At 33.4% G+C, this 21,263-nt stretch overlaps 1 protein-coding gene across 1 annotated transcript; it reads right to left on the bottom strand.

Moving 5' to 3' along the window:
• Nucleotides 1-855: 855 nt before the first annotated feature.
• Nucleotides 856-1,683, bottom strand: LOC137809043 (uncharacterized). Its single transcript, XM_068610185.1, has 2 exons — nt 1,501-1,683; nt 856-1,104 (listed from the first exon to the last, which is right to left on the bottom strand). Exons 1-2 carry the CDS (start codon nt 1,681-1,683, stop codon nt 856-858), a joined length of 432 nt encoding a protein of 143 aa, XP_068466286.1.
• Nucleotides 1,684-21,263: the final 19,580 nt, after the last annotated feature.

Here is a 21,263-nt window from a genome sequence, read left to right as displayed (position 1 = left end):
AAAGGCTTTAGAATAGTCTACCACTCCTTCGTTGAATAAACATTTATTCCCATGTCTCCAAATCTCGCTTACCAACACAATTCAAACATTACCCAAAATAAGATTAATAGAAGTGATCGCATCAAGAATTTTAAACTACTCGAAATGTGATCTAGGATAGAGAAGATTTACCGAGATCACTCCTAACCAAGCGTGACATAGATTTCAAGCTAGCCAAGAGATCTGCATCTGAAGAACAAATGACTTGTTGAATCCTCTGACACCCTGCACAAACAACAAAGATTGCTCTCTAGGTTGACCTTAGTAGCAATCTTGTTTTCAATCACCCTCCAAGCAGTGACATGAGCTGAAGGAAGAACCTTAATCCTCCAAAAAAAGTTGTACATCCTCGAATATTTCTCTGCTTCCTCTTCCCTTAATAAACCATAAGCAGACTTGATAGAAAACTCGACGGACTCGCAACCCTTCCAAACCCATTTGTCCTTAGTCTCTAAGGCGAGGCTCTTACTGGATACCACCTCAAACAGCTGGCATACCTGAGACTCCTCTCAAGCAAAAAACTCCCTTCTCCAAGTTAAATTCCACTACCAAACGTCATTGACCCAAAATCTACAATCACTTAACTTCGCCTCCTTATTGTCAAACAGAGAAAACAACCTCGAGAATCTATTTTTCAAGACTCCATAACCTACCCAATCATCTTCCCAAAACAAAATATCTCTCCCTTTTTCCAACCTCCCAATTAAAATAGTCTTCAAACTTCCCTTTTCACTCCTCTGACTTCCAAATGTCCTCCAAATCTCTCCACAACAGAGAGGCTTTCATGTTCCTGTCCCTTTGATCTTTCAGACTTCTCTAACCCCTATACTTAGACTCAATAACCTCCATCCACAACCCATCATTATCCGAATGAAGACGCCAAATCCATTTTCCCAACAAAGCCATATTGAACTGCCTAACATTTATAATGCCAAGACCGTCTACATTCTGGGACGAGAAAACCTTATCCCAAGTAACCCATGCAATCTTCCTTCCTTCAGACCCCCATCCCCACAAAAAATTCCTTTGCAGCTCACTATCTTCTTCAGCATGGTAGATGGCAATCTGAACAAAGAGAGATAAAAATGTGGGATAAACGGCAAGACCTATTTAATCATATAGATCCTCCCAGCCATCGAGATGAATCTACCTTTCTACTTGGCTAATCTGCTCTTTATTCTACTAACCACTTTGTCCCAAAACACTTTCCTCTTGTGACACCCCTTGTAGGCATCCCCAAGTATTTGAAGGGAGTTTTCATCACCTTACAATTTAAAATATTCGCGAAACGGAGAACTGCAATCTGATCTACCCCTATCCCGCCTTTCTACTCTTCAGAAAATTCACCTTAAGATCAGAAGCCAAGTCAAAGCAGTTCAGAATGACCTATATGTGATACATGCTTTTAATACTTGCTTTATCGAAAAACAAGGTATCGTCTAGGTACTGAAGCATGTTTACCTTAATCATCCTTTTGCCAATCTCCAAGCTCTCCATCAAGAGTTTCTCAATCGCAGTCCTAAACATCACAGCTAAACCTTCAGCTGCTATAAGAAACAAGAACAGTGCAAAAGGGTCACCTTGCCTCAAGCCCTTTTTCAGAATAAACTCCTTAGTAGGACTCCCATTTACAAGAACTGACATGGACGTTGATTCCAAGCAAGCTTTAATCTAGGAACTCCACTTTTCGCAGAAACCAAGTCTGTCTAACATATAATTAATGAAATCCCACCTCACGGAGTCATAAGCCTTTCCGAAGTCCACCCTGAAGAAAACATAACTTTTTTCTTCCTCTTTATCTCATCTAAGACTTCATTGGCCACTAAAACACCATTCATAAGCCCCCTTCCTTCAAGAAAAGCAGATTGCCTAGCATCGATGACTTTGTTAAACACCTTTTTCAGCTTGACAAAAAAAATCTTCGAGACGATTTTATACGCGCACCCTACCAGCGAGATGAGTCTGAAATCACTAAGTTGTTGCAAATTATCTGACTTAGGGATTAGGCAAATAAACGAAGCATTTGACCCCCTAGGCCACTTTTTGTTGACCAAAAAATCTTTTACTACTGAAACACATTCATTCTTAAGGCACTCCCAGCAAAATTTAACGAAGCTAAAGTTGAAACCGTCTGGACAAGGGCTATTCGAACTATCACAACTCCAAACTGCATTCTTAACTTCTTCATCAGAAACAACTCTGATCAGCAACGCATTATCTTCATCAGAAATGGAGTTGAAACAAACATTTTCTAAACTAACCTTAGGCTCAGACATCTTATCAAATTTGGCTTTAAATAACTCTCTGACCTTAGCCTTAACCATTTCCTTATCATCGCACCACTGACCGTTTGGTACTACCCTGTTGATCCAATTCCTCATTCTTTTCCATTTCACAAACAAATGGAAGACTTTCGTATTTAAAACTCCTTGTTTCAACCACTTTGTACGTGATTTTTTACTGATAGTCGCTTCCTATTTGAAGAAATTTCGACTTTGTTTGGCTAACAGAAGTCTCCTCTCCTCCCTCTTAGGCTCATCTAAATCGTTTTCATCATCTCTTGCATCTAGCTCTTGTATTTTCTCCTGTAAAATTTCCCTTGCTTGATTAACATTCTCGAAGACCTCTTTATTCCAGATTTTCAGATATAGTTTTAACTTTTTCATTTTTTCTTTTAATATGAAAAACCCTCTACCATACACCTCATAACTCTGTCATTTACTATGAACGAAAGCTAAAAACCTTCTATCTCTTTGCCACACATCCAGACTCCATAAAGGTTTGGCCCCCAATCCACCGACGAAATTCTAAGCACTAAGGCACAATGATCACAGATCAATCTACTGAGAACAAATTGTTTACTGTTCGGCCAAACATCCAACCATTCCCTGGAAACCAAGATTATGTCCATTATGCTTTTAATTGACCCATTCAGCTTGTACCAAGTAAACTTTCTTCCAACAATCGAAATATCTATCAACTCAGACTTTTCGATGAATTCATTAAATCAAGCAATTTCTCTACTATAACCAGATACCAAGATCGCGCTTTTTTTCTCCTCTTTCCGTCTGATAGAGTTAAAATCACCGACGACACACCACACCTTGTTATGTCGACTCTTTCTGATTTCACATCTCTTATCCCTAACATCCATTCTTTCTTTCAATGAACCAGAACTATACATGCTCATTTTCGTAACTTGTACCCCTACTCCTACCTTCCAAACACCTTCGATAACAGAAAAAAAAAACCCTTAAATGAACTTGTCAAATTGAAACAATTTCTTCTCCACATAGTGATAATTCCTCCTGCAGTATTAACGACCCTGATTTCGAGCCAATCAATTTCGTTAGAACCCCACAAATGGTAGCAACTCTCCTTACCAAACTCATATCACTTTGTCTCTTGTAAGCAAACCATTCCAACCTCCTCGCTTTGGATCAAATCACTTAAATATTTTCTTTTAATACTTCCTTCTAACCTCGTTATATTCATATTAATTAGACTCGTCAACAGAAACACAATTCTCCACCTGTCTACTCTTATTGTCCTGGTTTTTCAAATAACGAAGCTTGTTTAAAACGACTTCTTCTTCCCCTAACAGAGTGAAACCCATCTCCTTACCAATATTCCACATTTTCCTGGCTTCTCCGTAATTCTTTTTTCATCCATACCAATTTATTACCGTTTCTATCGGCATTGTCCGAGATGAAGATTTCTGACCTTAACTCTCTTAACGAAGTAGACTTAGATACCCTCTCAACCATTGGTACGCTTCCATCTCTCAAAGGGTAGGTAATTCCCTCCCTTCCACCAATGTTGGCCAATATTCTCCCCATTAGGCAACTGGTAAAGAGGGATTTCGACCCACTGACCTTGACCCCGGGGGAGAAAAAGCTGCAGTAAACCTGCAGAAAACTGCCTTTTCGCCTTTCTGCATGGACCTTCATATGCTTTTATTCTCCGCAGCGGTTGTTGTCTCGCCTTCAACCCCGCACATACCATGGCCAGTACTTGCATCGATAGCCCAACTCACCGCTCCGCCCTCTTCTACGTCGTCCAACACCTCCACTACGAGCACGCCATCGACGAAGTCGCGCCTTGCCACACCATGACCATTGTCGTCAACGAAGCCGCACAATCCCGCGCCTAGGCCATCGCCTATCGTTGCGTCACGCGTCCAAGCACTACCCACCACCCTGCTGCTCTTCATCTTCTTTGTAGCTGCGCAACCATCGGGGCCCGCAACAGCCTTGTTATCGTCGTCGCATCCCTCTGTCAGCGTCGCAGAGAGGCCCGTAGATGAATCGACTCCCAAACCGCCTTCCACGTACTCGTCGCCTTCCCCTCTGGTTGTGCCGCAACCGAGACCCATTGTGCATGTCGTGCCTTTGGAAGTAACATTCCTAGCGTGCAACATCATGTCATCATTTGGGCCAAAACCTAGGGTTTCCCCTACCAAACTTTTTTGTTCTCAATTGGTCCTAAACCGACCCACTACAAATTAGGTCATATGGTCATGCCCTTTCGAAAGTCGTGTCACGATTAATTACTGTCAGGAGACTGTTAAACTTACATGCCCCGTTTCCCGTTATGACTATACCCTCTTTCCTTAGTTCTAAAGCACCGTTCTAACTCTTCGCACTAGAATTAATTCCTCCACCAATGCAAGCGCTGCCTATTGTGATCTCTTCCCCTTCCACCGGGAACTGAACAATTATCTCCTCACCTCTCCTTCTCCAGACCTGTTGCCGTGATCAGATCACTCAAATTCAGAGAAAACTTCGCTAACACTAGCGTCTAAGTGGGCCTTATAATCCTCCTCCAAGGTTGCCACTACTTGTGAAAGAAAGACCCAAACGAAGAAGTAGGGAAAATGTCTTCCTCGGAGGACACCTGACAATTCCTATAGTTTATTCTCACTGATTTTACCGACCTTGGCTCCTCCCCCAATGGGATTTTGGTACGCAACCTCGTGTACTCTAACACCTTTCTTGAAATAGTTCCTTTGACAACCTCTACAAGTGTACATATGAGAGCCTTGATGTTCGAAACATTGATTGCTCCAAAGAGCCAGCGGGATACCTCTATAGCAGAACCAGACAAGCTTTTGTGATACCACAAAAGAGTCATTACAGGGAACAATTGATCCAAAGAGACCATCGAACTACTATTTGTTCTAAAAAATTATCTTCTCCATTAAGTCCTCCTCATCACAACACAAAAGCACGTACATCTATAGATATCTTACCCTCACAAAATTAAAGCCTCCCAAAAGGAAGCTCTCCTTGATGGATTGCACGTCCTCTACCTTCAACAACTTTCTGACAAAGCATCTTTCCAGCCAAAAGGACATCTCTGCATTGACCCTGAAATTTGGCGAGTTGTCTTCTACAGTCTTCTGAATATTGCTCGTGTTTCCGTCCTTGACAGCTTGAGCAAAAGAACGTTATTGAACTCTCTGGTTCCAAACTTTTCGAGTATTAACATGTCGTCGCAATGTGTGATTTGGCTTTTCTTGCCTTCTGTATTTGGGTCTATTTGCCTGCGGCTTCCACTTATCAATTCATATGGAATCAAGTTGTCTTTCCAAGACAAACACGTTCCACACTCCAAGGAATCTGACAAAATCAAAACGTTGTTTTGTGACATTTAGCTTTCTAGAGATGAACACATCTACGACTCTTCCCCAACGCTGGAAACTCGCCATAAATCCTTTGTTTGAAACTCATTAGGGAAATTAATAAAGAAAAACGTAATGTTTGCCATCTACAACAAAACTCTGAGAATGAAGTCTCTCTCTCACTCTATCATAAGTGAAAAGTGAAGGAGGTACAATAACCGTTGGCACGTACATAAACCTGTATACTTAACTCGAAGTTATGACCGAAAAAACAACACCATGGTCAAAAAACCATGACAAACATTAATTGTAAAATAACTCATGTCATTAACTAAAAAAACATCACTAAAAAATCTAACTCACATTGAAAAATAATCTTATAGGCTTTAATAAAAATTCTGACCGACCAAAAAATAGTTATACTAATATTGGTCGAAGAAAATTTTATTAATATGGGTTTATACACAATCTTAACCTATGTTTTAATCAATGTTAGTCTAAAAACAATTCTTACTAACATTAATTGAAAATAATTTTAAGTAACATCATCTAACAAATATCATGTTTGAGATCAATAAGAAAACACTTTTTGATGTTGACAAAAAAAAATGTTAATTAACATTAGTTGAAAAATATGGTTTTACTTCATAAAATATCTTAACAATAATGACCTAAAACTACCCATCTAGGATAACATATGATGGGTGGTTCAATAAGGCCAACAAATACTCATTAGGATAGACTCAAATTTGTTGTGATACTATATTACAAAGTGGACTTTAAGTTTAACTCAATCCCATAAAACCAGCTCCCCACTTATATACAATAAATAATTATTATCTCTAGTCGATGTGGAATCTCCAACAACTAGTTATAATGTGTCTTCTGTTTGTCAATTGATAGAATTAATCTCTCACATAGAGGAAGAAGTTATTATTTAATCTGAATTACAATTTATCTATATTATCTTCTTTACGTGACACGTAAATTATTTATTTATATATAAAATATGAAAAGGCGTGGATGTGTACTCAAGTTCTAGCTTATATTATATTAGAAGATCTTTCTTAAGTTGCTTTTAGGAGTTTCAAGTTGACACAGAGTGGAAAACACAGTGATTGGAACCATATTTAATTAAGGAAAGAAGATCATTGTCACACAAACAAAAGGAATTACTATTTATCTAACACGTAGGAAAATTCCTCAAAGTGACTGGAGTTTAGAAAATTCTTAAAAAGTAAGGGAGGTTTGGGAAAATTCTTGAAAGTGTTTTGAGAGTGGAAGATTTAAAAAAATTGAAAATTATCAAAAAATAATTATCATTTTAGTGGTTAGTAAAAATTGCCAATAAATTCGTTAAGGGAGTTAAAATCATTAAAAATACTAAATACAATCTTAGTTAAAAATAATATTTTTTTAATAATGTAGAAAACTTTTCTGGGAAATATGGAGAGATTGTTAGAAGTTAGAAACCTAAATTCTGAAGAAATGAAAAGAAAAACAAAGTCCTTACTATGCCTTCAATTTGACAGTGTAACGACAAGATTTTTGCACATGTTCTTTCTTTCTCAAAGTGAGATCTAAGGATAACTTGACCAAGGCAAACAAGTTTGTTTTATTCTACAATACATGATTTAGATTAATAAGAAGAAAAAGTATGTATCCTTTTTGGGCTGCCACACATAACCCTTTTGGATAATAGAATCAATCAATATCAGCAGCACAAAGACAAGCTTTTTGGCCACTGATTTTTTTGTTGAAAAACTTCATAAAGATTGAAACCTTTTTAAGAAACTTTAATTCAGATATGTAACAAACAATTGTAAGAGTTTGACTCCATACTTTTAGGTTTAGGATTTAGGATTAGTTATAATTGATTGTAACAAACAAACAAATTCATTAATTTCTTCAGTTTAGTTTTTGTTGAGTAATGAATACGTTAACCAGCATGACCGATGAGTGTAATAGAGATAGTGAATCCACCATTTTCATACAATGCTCCACTTTTGTTGAGTTTATTCTTTTTCTGATGCACTGCAGCAACTTTTGTTAAGTAATTTATTGTTTCATTTTTAGTTTCAGATGTGTTTTAAGAAATTAAGGTTGTGATGTCCATTTTGATGACTAATTAGAGAACCGTGCATGAACATCAAACGAAGAAAGATAGTGTTGACTGTGATAGATGTTTAGTTTCTGTTTGAAGATTCCATGTTTCGTTTAGAACTGACTCAAATGGAGCCTACCTCTACATTATGGGGGCAATTAGCATCCAAAAATATTATTCATTTTAAGCATAATATTTATTCAAATCCACCAAATCTCTTCAGTAATTGTGATCTTTTATATATATTTGTTGAAATATCATTTTCATAGTTTTTCATTCTCACTTTAGACAATTTTATAACATTCATTAGTTAGGTTAACTGATTAACCAGTGGTGTGGTTGAAAATATATTAGAATAATAATTAAGGAAGGACAGAGACAAAGAGACATGATAATAAAGACAAATTCACCACTATTAATTATTATTATTATTATTATTATTATTATTATTTCTAAACACTCAAGTTGCTTGAATGGACAAATTAATACTTCTTTAAATATTGAATTGCGTATTGAAATTTGATTTCAAGTGAATTCATTTCAATACTCTAGGCTGAACTATTCAAAGTACTTTATTTATACTAATTCGTGGATTCGTAATACACAGAAAAATTATAAAGATAATGAATTTTTTGTAAATACGTATAAATTGACACTCTTTAATTTATTTTTTTTCAAAAAGAAGTTGATTTTTATTCAATAAAGAAAGTTAGCTGAAACGGATCTCGTTAGTAATAAGGAAAATGACAAGTTCTAGTCCTTAAAAAGTTTGTTCTTATGCTTAGATAATTTTTTATAAATACTTTTATAAAAAAAGAAAAATTAGTTCAAATCATTGAAAAATTATACAGAAATTAATTTTATATTTTTTGTAATTAAAGATTTTATAATGCTAAAAAGTTTTCTCAAGTTTAATGACACAAACCATAAACTTACCTTTTTATGCATGTCGAACGGAGCATAAATTTCTTGTACAAGGACTATAACCTATAATAAAAAGAACTATGTTGATTAAGTGAATAGTTATTCTACTCGTTTCATTTCAATTTTATTCTCATATAATTGTTGTTTCTGGTCTATTTATTTATTTTGTTAATTTAATAATCTCTTATTAGTTTTAGTTTAATGACACTTAATATTTAATAAAATTGTTGGAGTGACAATATAAGTGTACATAAAGATAACAAAAACAAGTTGGACAAATAAGTTAACTCTTGCAACGACAAAAAATAATAGTGGAAAGTAAATGACTCATGAATAATAGTGGAAAGTAAATGACTCATTATCTTCATGTACAGACTTTCAACAAATTCTTCCCTGAATTGGTTTTGCAAACACATTTATTAAAAGAATAAAAGAATGTTAATTGAATTCATTATTTAATATTTTTTTTCTTTGTAAATTAGGAAGGGAAATTTAATTTAGATTGTACAATGTAAAGAAAAGTAAAATGTAAGATAAAGTATACACTAGACCATTAAAAAACAATAATTTGATAGACCATCTAATGACACTAAGAGTGTAAATTATTTAAAAGTAAATGGTAAATAACGTAAAATACTAAAAAGAAAATCCAAATTTTAAATTGGAGACATAAACGTAACGAAAAAAATTGAAATTGCAGTAAAGAAAATTGTATTACAATATAAAATAGACGTTAAAACGTAAAAAACACTAAAGAGATATAAAACCATGAATGAAATCGAAATTAAATCTACTATAAAATGAAAAATGTAATATAAAAACAAATTTTGTAAAGAAAACAACTAAGTACAACTATTAATAGTCTAGACGACCATCTCTTAGACCATCTAATAGTTATACAATAAAGATATAGGACAAATAGAACATTTGATTTGATGTAAAACAAACTAACTTGCAAAAAGTAAAATGAATTGAAAACAGAATAAGCACAACTATTAAACTCTCTAGTTAACAATCGCTAACTGGATTGTCTGATAATTCTACTTAGGAAGATCGAAAAATAACTTAAACGAGAACATGATGAAAATTACAATAAAATATAAATGACTAAAACTTAAATTGGGAGAATGGTAAATTACTGAAAAGTAAATTGCAAGAAATGTAAAGGGCTGGAAATGTAAAGGAAAGGACAAGAAAGATAAATTGTAAATTGCATAAATATAAAAACTGTAAACGTAAAACAGGGCATGATGAATTGTAAACTAAGAATGATATATAATGTATTAAAATCGAAAAGGAAATGTAAACTTCAAAAGTAAATGACAAAAATGTAAACAAACATGAACTAAACAAAAAAAAGTAAAGCAAAACAAAACTCAATTCAGTCATGAAAAACCGGGACCAAAACCATGGTTTAATGTTCTTCTACATCAAATGCAAGGGACCCTAATTTGGATTCCTTGATAATGAAGAAAAATAAAACCAATTGGTTCGTATGTTCTTAAAAAACCCATTTTCAATTGAAAACATAATTTTATATAGATTTTTAAGAGAAAAATGCTAAAATAGAGCATCATCTCACATGGTGTTCAAATCAGTGAAACCCATTTTCAGAATTAAAATTCGTTTCGAAAGAAGAACAAAGAAATGCGAGAACAAAAGAGAAAAAGAAAATGAACAAATAAGAAGAACTTGAATAAATTACTTTTAAGTTCAAAACGTTATATAACAAAAAAAACTAAAAAGTGTAAACTAAAATTGTCACATTTGTTGAGTTAGTAGATGAATCAATACTCATCAGACGATCTTATGATATGAGTTTCTATATGTTTTGATGATAACAAACACTATAATGTGTATTGTGATATGAAGAAACTCACTCGTGTGCAATAAAGATGAGACAAAAAAAATAGAGCAGACGGACAAGATTAACTAGACGACACAACAAGAGAAAAGGTTATTAGACAAAATAATGATACACACTCATAATGTCAAACGATCCGGTCTTCCTATTCATTCTCTAAATGGATAACATATTCAAAGAGAACATTCAATAGAAAGAACGATGCACAAACAAGACCATCAAATGAGAAAACCTCACATTAGACGAATCTCTCGTCAAACAAAGGACGTAACAGACGAAACTCGTAGAAAGAACTCATTAAAAATCACATCATACGAAATCTCTTGGGCACCACAAGGCAAATGCAAAATTTCACAAACATCAAACACATGATGGAATTTACACATATTAAACGATACAAGCATTGTCAAAGCGACAGACGAACCACTACTTCAAGAAAATGTCCATGCTTAATCTTTACATTATGGGAATGATTTTTGAGACTATGTTTATGTTTTCCTAATATTATTAGGAATTTTTAAATTATAAAAATCATTATTTTCAAATAAGATGATTGGATAAAATATTTTGGAAAGAATTTGACCAAACACGATTCCACTATAGAAGTCTTCGATAAATAGAATTTGAATTATTTTTATATTAAAGGTTTTTCGAAATATGATTAATGGGATAATACCTAGGTTAAAAGTAATTATGATTAACTGTTCTAAAGTAATATTTACTTTGAAATTTTTTATTTTTTTTAAATATGAAATATTTGAAAATAGAAAGCAATGATAATTCACTTATATTCTAAGATATTGTTTTAGTGATACCTATGATTTAATTCGCAAAATATATTGTTCATTGATACTTCTTTTGTTCCCAAAGACTATCAAAGGGACTTAAAGACGATATAAAGTCGAAAGCAAACATTTCCTTTCTCAACGTCTGATAGAAAAATGATGAAGCTAACAAGCGAGATTTGCACCAATCAAGAGTCAAATAACATCAAGTAGGGATGACAAAGTGGAGCGGACTACCTACTCCAACCAATTGGTCCGCTTAGGCCTGCATAACCCACAACACGTGCGGGCCCGCATAACATAAAAACCTAGAAATTTCTTTCTGCACCCCCAAATTTTCTTTATGCAGCCTCATATTTCACATTCGAAAATTTTTACTCACATCTTATTACGCATGTGTCGTGAGAATAATATTGTGAGACCATTTACCTAATGCATATAAATAAAAAATAATAATTAAATTTATTCAAAATTTCTATTTAAAAAATCATTTTTATTAATTTTAAAAAATATTTCTTATGTGGGCTGCCCTGCAGGCCTACGGACCAACCCTTATGCTAATAAAATAAGCCTGCATATTCTATGCTGGGCGGATCAGTCCACATTGTCATCCCTAAGATTAAGAGGACTTAGACAAGGTAATACAATATGTGAAGTACTCTGAAGAAGTCTCAAGAGAAGAAATTGCATTAAAGACGCATAAAAAAATATTCCTATTTCAACGTCTAATACAAAAGAGAAGATGAATAGTGCAAATGTAAAAATATCCAAGTCCAAAGATTATCAAAGGTCAAGAATGTGTAGATTGCATCAGAACAAAAGTTTCCATAACCAACGTCTAGCGCAATGAAGAGAAAGAACAACGTGGCAGATTGAGATGATACTCGAAGTAGTGAAGATTAAAGAGCCAACTTTCATATTTAAGGAAGATAAAGAAAGTTTATGAAAACCCTTACACACAAAGATCAACCAGATTAATAGTTTATGTATCAAGCGTCTAATGACCATTATGAAGAGAAGAAACCCTAAAGCTACCGTGTATACATTTTAGAAGTCTATATAAAGACCTCAAGGGTGAAGAACACAATGACAAAGTGCATAGAAATTATATAAGAAATATTCAAAGGGATTTCATTGTTCTCTCTAAACAAGACTCGAGAGCATATTAGAACATTGTACTTGAAGAGGTTATAATACTTGGTGACCTGCAGAGATGTAAGAATACTAGGAGAACCTGTAATATTAGGAGAACTTGTAGAGGTTGAGAATACCGTGTAAACCTAAAGAGGTTGAAAATACTTGTTACATGAAAAGGTGTAAGAATATTTGTTAGAGAATCTCTCTCTCTCTCTCTACTAACTAAGTATCGTACTTCTACTCTATTTATAGAGTTTAATCTTTACAAATGAATCAACTTTTCAAACAAGCCCAAAATTGTTCTAAAACTAATTAGCTTCAACTTCTTCCAAGTGCAGTGTTGATCGTCTAGTGCAGGTTGACCATGAATTGTTGATCGTTTATTGCATGTTTCTGCATAAGTTATTCTCTTTGAGTGTTGGTTTCTAGTCTTCATTACTTCAATATCTACATTTAAGTTTTCCAAGGTCAAAGTCAGTTCAAAAATTGTCCTTTAAAATGATTAAAGCATGTGTTACACTATTCAAGCAAAATAAAAGATGTAAAATGCTAATTTTTATTATGCTTTTATAAAAAAACTCTATTATTTTGGAGAAAATACAAATCTAATTTAAAAACGAAAATAAAGAACAAAAAAAACTTTAAGGAAATACAACGACACCAAACTCCTTTTCCTTCCCTACTAACATACCAATCCATTTATTACAGGTGTTCCAAACACAACCCACTAACTTGCAATTAAAAAACAAATGACTGTAAATCTTTTTCTTTTCTCCATATATCACACATAACTTAAACTTTATATCAATTGCCTTTTTGTGCAAGTTATCATTCGTAACAACTTTATTTTGTAATACTCTTTGTGTTATATGTTAGGCTAAAGGTAATGATGAAACCATGAATGGCTCACCACCATCTGAGCTAGCCCAACCTAACAGAAGGATGACTAGGTGCAGGAAATAGGATTCAAAGCCAGGTCAAGCATGTCAGAAAACTAATAACTTAGGCTCCACCGTTCCTCAAAGGATCATCAAGAACAGAGCACCAAAGCATGGGCTAAGATACCAAATGTTCTTTCTTTTTAGTCTTTCTGTAAGATGGGATTTAAATGTAATAAATTTGCCTTACATTGACCCAAGAAGAATAACCTAGCATAGGCTTCTAGAAACCCTAGCTAGAGAGCACATCAAGTCACACTTCCCACATTAAGCACAACCTTAAATGTGTAAAGTGTGACCCCTTCTAGATCAATGATTAGTGGCGCCTTTTTAGGGAGTTAATTAGGCTTAATTTGAATTTCAAATTTCTCTCCCTCTGCATGGCACCTATCACTATAAATAGGTGGTCACCCATCTTATATTTCACATATTATTTTGAGTAAAGAAACTCTGCGTGAGTGAATTTATAAGTGCTATAAAATTCTCAGAGTCTTATCTTGAGTGATGATTCGAGTGGCGACTCCCTTCCTCACTTATCTTGGATTTTTCCCCCTTCAAGTGGCGTAAACTCCTCCCCCTCCATGGAAGTCTTCAACCATCTATGTCCTTCTTTCTTCTTCTCTAAATCCATCTCTTATGTTTTCGTCATTCTCTAATTCTAGCTTTTATTGAGTTCTTTAATTTTTGCTTGCGTTCCTCCCAATACTCTATCTTTTTTCTAGATTCTATCTTCCATTCTATATTTCCATCAAACCAATCACCCAATTTTCCTTCCTACATACCTTCCTAATATCTCGCCACCATAATGAATCATGCCTATCATTATTGTTATTATTCAACTTCCTCTATCCCCCATATTTAGAATCCAATATATCTTTCCAAAAACCTTTCATATTTGTTCTCAACCTCCATTTCGCTTTTCCTGGCAATGCCATATTAAGTGACTTTATGTCTTTAATAAGTAAGCCACCTTCTTATTTTGATTTGCATATATTCTCCCACTTAATCCATGATGACTTCCTACCTTCACTCCCATATCTCCACAAGAAGTTTATCTACATTTTCAAGAAATTTATAAAATGACATAAAAAACAAGGTAGTGAACTAATTGTAGATTTTAACAGGCTCACTCTTCCTGCAAATGATAAGTGTTTTTCTTTCCACTTTGCTAATCTACTCTTGACTTTATTAACAATTTCTTGCGGGAAAATGTTTTTCCTATAGTTTTTCCCTACTATCATTCCCAAGTAAGTAAATGGTATGTTCATAACAATGTAATTAAGCAGTGATAAGTGTCAAATTTTAGTAATATTTCATATTAAAATATAGGCACTTATGAGTATTAATTGCTAAAATAAGTATAAAAGAACCCTAATTTATGAATTTATACCTTTTTACATATTTTATGATTTGTAATTGAATAGGAACGATTTATTCCCAAATTTTGTGTTAATTTCATGATTCTAGGGGAGAATGGAGATAATTGGGAAAAAGAAAATATACAAAGCTAAAAAGTGAAAGTTGGACTGCATCAACACTCAGCAAAGTGGCCCAAATGCCCAAAAATCATCAACTACCACCAGGGGAGTATATCTCACTTGAGCGAGATAACACCAGTGAAGTTGGGCTGGACGTCGTTTTGCTCGCTCAAGCAAACCCATTCTCGCTTGAGCGAAAATCCACTTAAACCCATGAAAAATAGGTTAAATAGGGGGCTTGAGGCACAACCTTAGGTGCAAGATTGAGATAAAACACCCTTGAGTGACTTGTAACTCATTTGGGAGAATAGAAGGTGTGGCTAATTTTATCCTTTTGGATTGGGAGTAATTTGTTCAAACTCTTATGTATTAAGGTGATATCTAAGCATAATATTTTGTTCTTGATTGATTATTGGTATTATTGTTTTGCTTCTAATTCTTGATCTAGAATCTTAAATTTGACTGGAAAATATTTTTATGGTTTTGACCTAAGCAATAATACTTAACATATTTGAGTGATAGGAATAGACTTGAAATGTTAATTGCTATCAACGTCTGATCTTGATTCTAAGTTGTTTTTATAAATATGCGAGAAATCGATATTTAGGAAGCATTTTAATAACTTTATATGCGAAGAATCGATATAAATGACTTTTATACGGGATCAATATCAATCACAAGACACCAAATTATCATGATTAATCAAAATACAAAATAGTGAGAAAGATGAAATTCAATCCCTATTTTTCCAATTGAAGCAACAACTTTTTGCCTTATTTTCTTGTTAATCATTGTCATCACAACAAATTCCAACAAACTTTTATTATTTTGTTTTAAATTTAGCGAATCTTTTACTTGAATATTCAATTGTTCCTTGTGGGTTCGATATCCGTCCTTAGGAACACATATTACTTCTGACAACGCGGTGCACTTGTCGTAAAAAGTCATCAAGCAGCATTGCAAATTGTTGTATTGTGTTTGTCTCGACTTCCACCCCTCATATTTTGCTTTTGAGATATTAGCTTTGTAGAAAAATAGGACTTTGTTTGTATATTGTAACATGTCTACTCTCGCCTCTTTATTCCCTACCTTACCCTTTCTATTATGTGTTTTTTTTATGCCTTACTACTCCTGCTAATTCCTTTATCACTATTAAGTACAAATAGTGCCACTACACTTAAAAATATGGTGTATGTGGTGGCAGTTATTTTTGTATACACTAGCGTTTATAAACGCCACAATATATGTGTGTGGCGGTTCCCCAAACCGCCGTAGAATTGGTCGTCACAAAGTTTAATATGGCGGTCTTACGCTACCCGCTGTAACATCCGCCATTTTAACATTTTTTTTAAAGTGCCAATTTTTATATGTAATTAGTGTCAGTCATAATTGGCATAATTTATTCCATTGAAAAGGATTTCAACACAAAATACGACGCATGTAAACGCCATTATATACAATATAATGTGACTTTTTTAATTATCAGTATTGAATTCAAAAATAACTCTTCATAATGTGAATATTCGATTCAATATCAATATAATAGTAAGAAACCTCAAAAATACCAATGTCAACCCTCTATGAATTAAAACTAAGGCCAAAGACATAAAGATTGAATGAAACTCATAGCCAGACACCTACCTACCCAAAGAAGAATTGAATTTTTTTTTTTATTATGCACACAACACATGTAGTGAGTAGCTTCACAACAAATGACAAGATAATAAGAAGCACACAAGTGGAAGGAAAAGTTCATAGAAGTGGAAGCAGCACACTAGAAGGAAAAGGTTAGAAGTGGAAGCAACACACTGGAAAGAAAAGGTCATAGAAGTTGCATGAAAAATTTTGCACATATCAAATTGTTAATTAAAAGAAATACTTAACTAAAAAAATAGTTAATTGAGCTGTTAAAAATAGTTTATTCAAACAGATAAGTAAAAAATAGTTAACTAAAAATCAAACTTACTTGGAATGATGATTGTCAAAATTGAATCAGTTGTTAGATGATTGTCAAGCTGGAAAATGTCCATTAGACACACCAAAAGTTAGAAGTTATCATTATATTACTTCACCAATCAAGAAGAAAAAAAGAAGGAGTTACACTTGTAATTGGACTGATTTACTGAATTGTCCAAACAGAGTTAAGGCTAGCACGACACTTATTTGTTACATGGCAGGAAGTACCAAACCAGATAAATAAAAAAACAATGAACTGTCCATACAACCCTATCTAGACAATGTTGAATTCTACATGGTAGTTAAATTCTTCCAAATAAATTATTCAACCAAATAATCAACAAAACATAAGCTACATATACATATTCATACACATTACAGAGGTAATCAAACAAAGAGCATAAATTGGATATTGCTTAGACCTAGTCAACTCAATTTTACACTACTCTAATTCACCATTTTAATTGCTTCCAAACATAAAACTGTTTTGCAATACATTTTACAAATCCTAATTAGTTCTTCTATTATCCAAATCCTAACAAATATTGTTTATACTAGAAGACACAAACTCACAGTTCACATGGTTCAGAAAATAGTAGCAACACTCAAGTGATAGATCAAAATTTAGCATTAGATAAAAAAAGCTGAGTATTCTTTTAGCAAGTGAAGGATAAAAGATTATTTAACAATCATTCAAATTCCAGTAAGCCAAATTAAGAACCAGTACAGGGAAAAGGCAATCAGTCGTTAACACAACCACAAATTAAGTTTAAAGGACACAAGTCTTCTCTGCAACATAGCCATACACCATATATGTTCACAATAGATTTCACAAATTAAAAACCAGAACAGGGCAAAGGCAATCCAACAATAGATTTCAAATATAAGGTTATAAAGCATAAACCTGAATTGATATCGTGCAAGTCGGCAGCTGTTGTGACGACAAACGTTTGAAATCCTTGCGAGGAGGCGGCGATGGCAGACAAAAGAAACGGTGGCAATGGTTTCGTGAGTGAAGAGTGAAAGGTACGAGAGTGAGGGTTAGGTTTTGCGGTAAGAGGGTTTGCAGAGACTGGGTGTTTGCATGAGAGTGAGAAGGCGTGAGGGTGAGGGTTTCGCGAAAAGAGTGAAGGGCGAGAGTGTTTCGTGAGAAGAGTTTGCAGAGAAGAGGGAAGAGTGATGGTTTTAAGGGTGTCGTGAGTGAAAAGTGAAGGGTTTGAGGATTTTTGAAGAGTGTGAGGTTTTGTGAGTGAAAAAAGTTTCCAATTTCGGTTTCCTAAGAGTCAAAGATGAGGTTTTAAAAAAAATGGGAATGAGAAATGGTATGGAAAGAAGGAAAATGCAGGAGAATGTATATTTCGAAGGAGAATTGGAACCGTTCAAAATGACACATTCTGAACGATAATTGTGACGATTATTAAGATGTCATATTATACAGACAATTGTGACGATTATTATTAACCGCCATATTAAAACTGTCACTTCATACATAATTTTTTATAATACTATCAATATTATTAACCGCCATATTAAAACTGTCACTTCATACATAATTTTTTATAATACTATCAATATAAATAAAGTGCATAAGGATCCTAGTATCTTGTGACATTATTAATAACCACCATATTAAAATTGTCACTTCATACACAATTTTTTATAATGCTATCAATACAAATAGAGTGCATAAGGGTTGTAGTATCTTGTACCTCTCAATGATTTAAATATTTAAATTTATTCGTTGGACTATCGTTCACGATAACATAAAATGTTGATGATTCCAAGCATTCCTTTATCTATTTCACCCATTTTAAACAAAAATCTAGTATTCCTAACCTGTAGTATAAAAGCTCCCAACTTACATGATCATAAATTTTCTCATATTCACGCACATGATGCATAACACACATTATTATGGTTGGTGATCTTTATAAGCTAAAATTCTTTAATACTAAATTGTAAATTTTATATTCAAATTAAATTTAAGACAAATTGTTAATTAATATATTTTAAATCCTTTAACTGTACTTGTTAATTTAGATTACTTTATATAATAGAAATATATATTTTTCTCTTTTTTTTTCAGGTTGGACGTAATTTTCAAACTCACCCCAGTATATATTTTGTGGATTACAGTGGAGCCCGACAAAATAACTTGGAATATCCATTTTCTTCTCTAAATAATGTATAGTGTCAATAAAAATGAACTAAAATGATCAAATATTTTTATTAAATATTAGATATCAAATGAATGCATGGATAAATAAATAGTCAGTCGGATGATTTTTTAAAAATAATATTGATTTAAGAAAATAATCATTTTTAAGCATTACTACATGTGATTTTTGTAGTACATAGATATAGATAGTTTTTTTTATAAAATAATTAGGTTAATTATTCAATTTTTAATATTTTTAATTAATTATATTTTATATGTTTTAATGCAATTAATAATATACAATAGAATAGTAAAACTGAAATGTAATATAATTAAGTAACTTAATTATCATTTAATCAGTACATATGATTATTGTATATATTAAATTACAAACTTGATTGCGAATCAGATTTGAAAAGCTGTTCTACATTATTAATAAAATGCAGAAAATAACGAGAGATCAGATTAACAATAAATTGAGCCTATTGAAACTAAAAAAACACTGAGATCATTATTTAAAATCTTACTACTCTTTCACTAGTTAAATTATATGTATGGTTAATTTTGCTGCACATTCCATTTACATTTGCATATTTTTCATCTCCAACGTTAAATTTTAAAAAATAAAATAAACCTTGATGACAATTTTTGTAATTATATAAAGTTGAAATATTATTAGAAACAAATTATAACTTAATTCACAATGTAATCTTAATGTAAAAAAAGCCATAGTTCATTGGGTCAAATGAAAGGGGATTATGATACCCTTTCAAAATTTAGAACACTACGTAAGAATCATTTAAGAATTTATCTAACAGAGTAATTAGATATAATAATTTGCACAATGGTAGATCAAAATGCCTAGACTTACTTGGCAACACCAACAACAATGCATAAACTTTCAAACATAGCTTTTAAGTTGTCATTTATTGAACCCAAAAAAGTTAACTTTAAAGTTTCACCTTTTCAAAACTATGTTGTCTTCTTTAGCATCATCCCAATCATATTTTCTCATTTTACCTTACCAAAGTGACTTTCCAATAATATGTAACTTATGGTGTCCACCAAGATAAATGTTCTCAGAATTTAAGGTCTTTCAAATCTATCAGATGCTAAAAGTTTCTCATTCATTTCTACCTTGAATGGCCAAGTAAATGAATCAATTAATTAAATAAGAATCGTAGTGAAAATAATATCATTGAGGCAACTACATTGATTGTTATCTCAATTGCTTAGCTTTGTAACATTAATTATGGCTTTTGATAATCATTTTCTCAGCTATAACATTAATTATGCCTCATCTTCCACCACGGGCTTAAAATTGAAAGTTCCATGCTAGAGCAAAATAGTTTTAACAGCACAGAAGCAATCTTTCCATGCACCGGGTGCGCACTACACACCTTCTTTTATGGAGCAAGAAACCTATAATACACCCACCAATTATGAAAGGTGCTTTTGTTGTCAGAACGTCAAGTTACTTTCACAATGTGTATGTTCTCGTAATATGAGAACGAATTTGTCTTGTAACTTAATTGTACATATTTTTAGTTTTGAAAATATTAAAAAAATTTACATGTAGTCTTTCAATTTGTTTTTAAAATAGTACTTTTAGTGTGTTATTTTTAAAATACCATTTCTAAGGAAACTCAACAAAAAATGAAAAAGCATTCTCTCTCATTTCCCACTCACTCTATCTCTCTCACTCCTCCAAACCCTATATATGTTGCTTTTCTCACTTTCCAAAATCCCCCAAACCCTAAGCTTGTGGTTTGACTTCACAAATAAGAAAAAAATTTCTTGATTTAATTACCTTATTTGTCCCTACATTTTGGGTCAATAGTCAATTTATTGTAGTGATTTTTAAAAAAAATCAATTTTGTCCCTATGTTTTTTAAAATGTATCCAAATTGGTCATTTTCGTTAAGTTTCAGCTTACGACGTCAAGTGATGCTTATGTGGCAGAGAGAGATGCTTATGTGGCAGAAAGAGGTGTTTTTGGTCAGAAGCTTCAGCAGTGGGCCCTCTTCGCCCAGCTTCTCGTACCGGTGGCTGCCGCTCGCCAAGGAGACCAACGACACCGCCACGTCTGACCGCACCTCCGGGGACTCAGTGTGGAGAACGACGATCTGCTCCCAGATGAAGCAGGGGATCAACTCGTTTGCGGCCAAAGGAGGGAGTTCGTCGAGGTACTCGCCGTTGGCTTCACCAGTCGAGACGCGGAGGAGCCAGGAGATGTCGCCGACGGAGTTTTCAAGGT

Source organism: Phaseolus vulgaris, chromosome 2 (assembly GCF_000499845.2).
Source record: "Phaseolus vulgaris cultivar G19833 chromosome 2, P. vulgaris v2.0, whole genome shotgun sequence".
NCBI lineage: Eukaryota > Viridiplantae > Streptophyta > Magnoliopsida > Fabales > Fabaceae > Phaseolus > Phaseolus vulgaris.
This window is presented reverse-complemented; position numbering and strand designations above follow the sequence as displayed.

Coding starts and splice junctions, on each gene's coding strand:
- LOC137809043 (XM_068610185.1), bottom strand. CDS start 1,683: ATGTCAGTTCTTGTAAATGGGAGTCCTACTAAGGAGTTTATTCTGAAA. Junction 1,105..1,500: donor TTGGCAAAAGGATGATTAAG/GTAAACATGCTT, acceptor CTCTTTGTTCAG/ATTGCCATCTACCATGCTGA.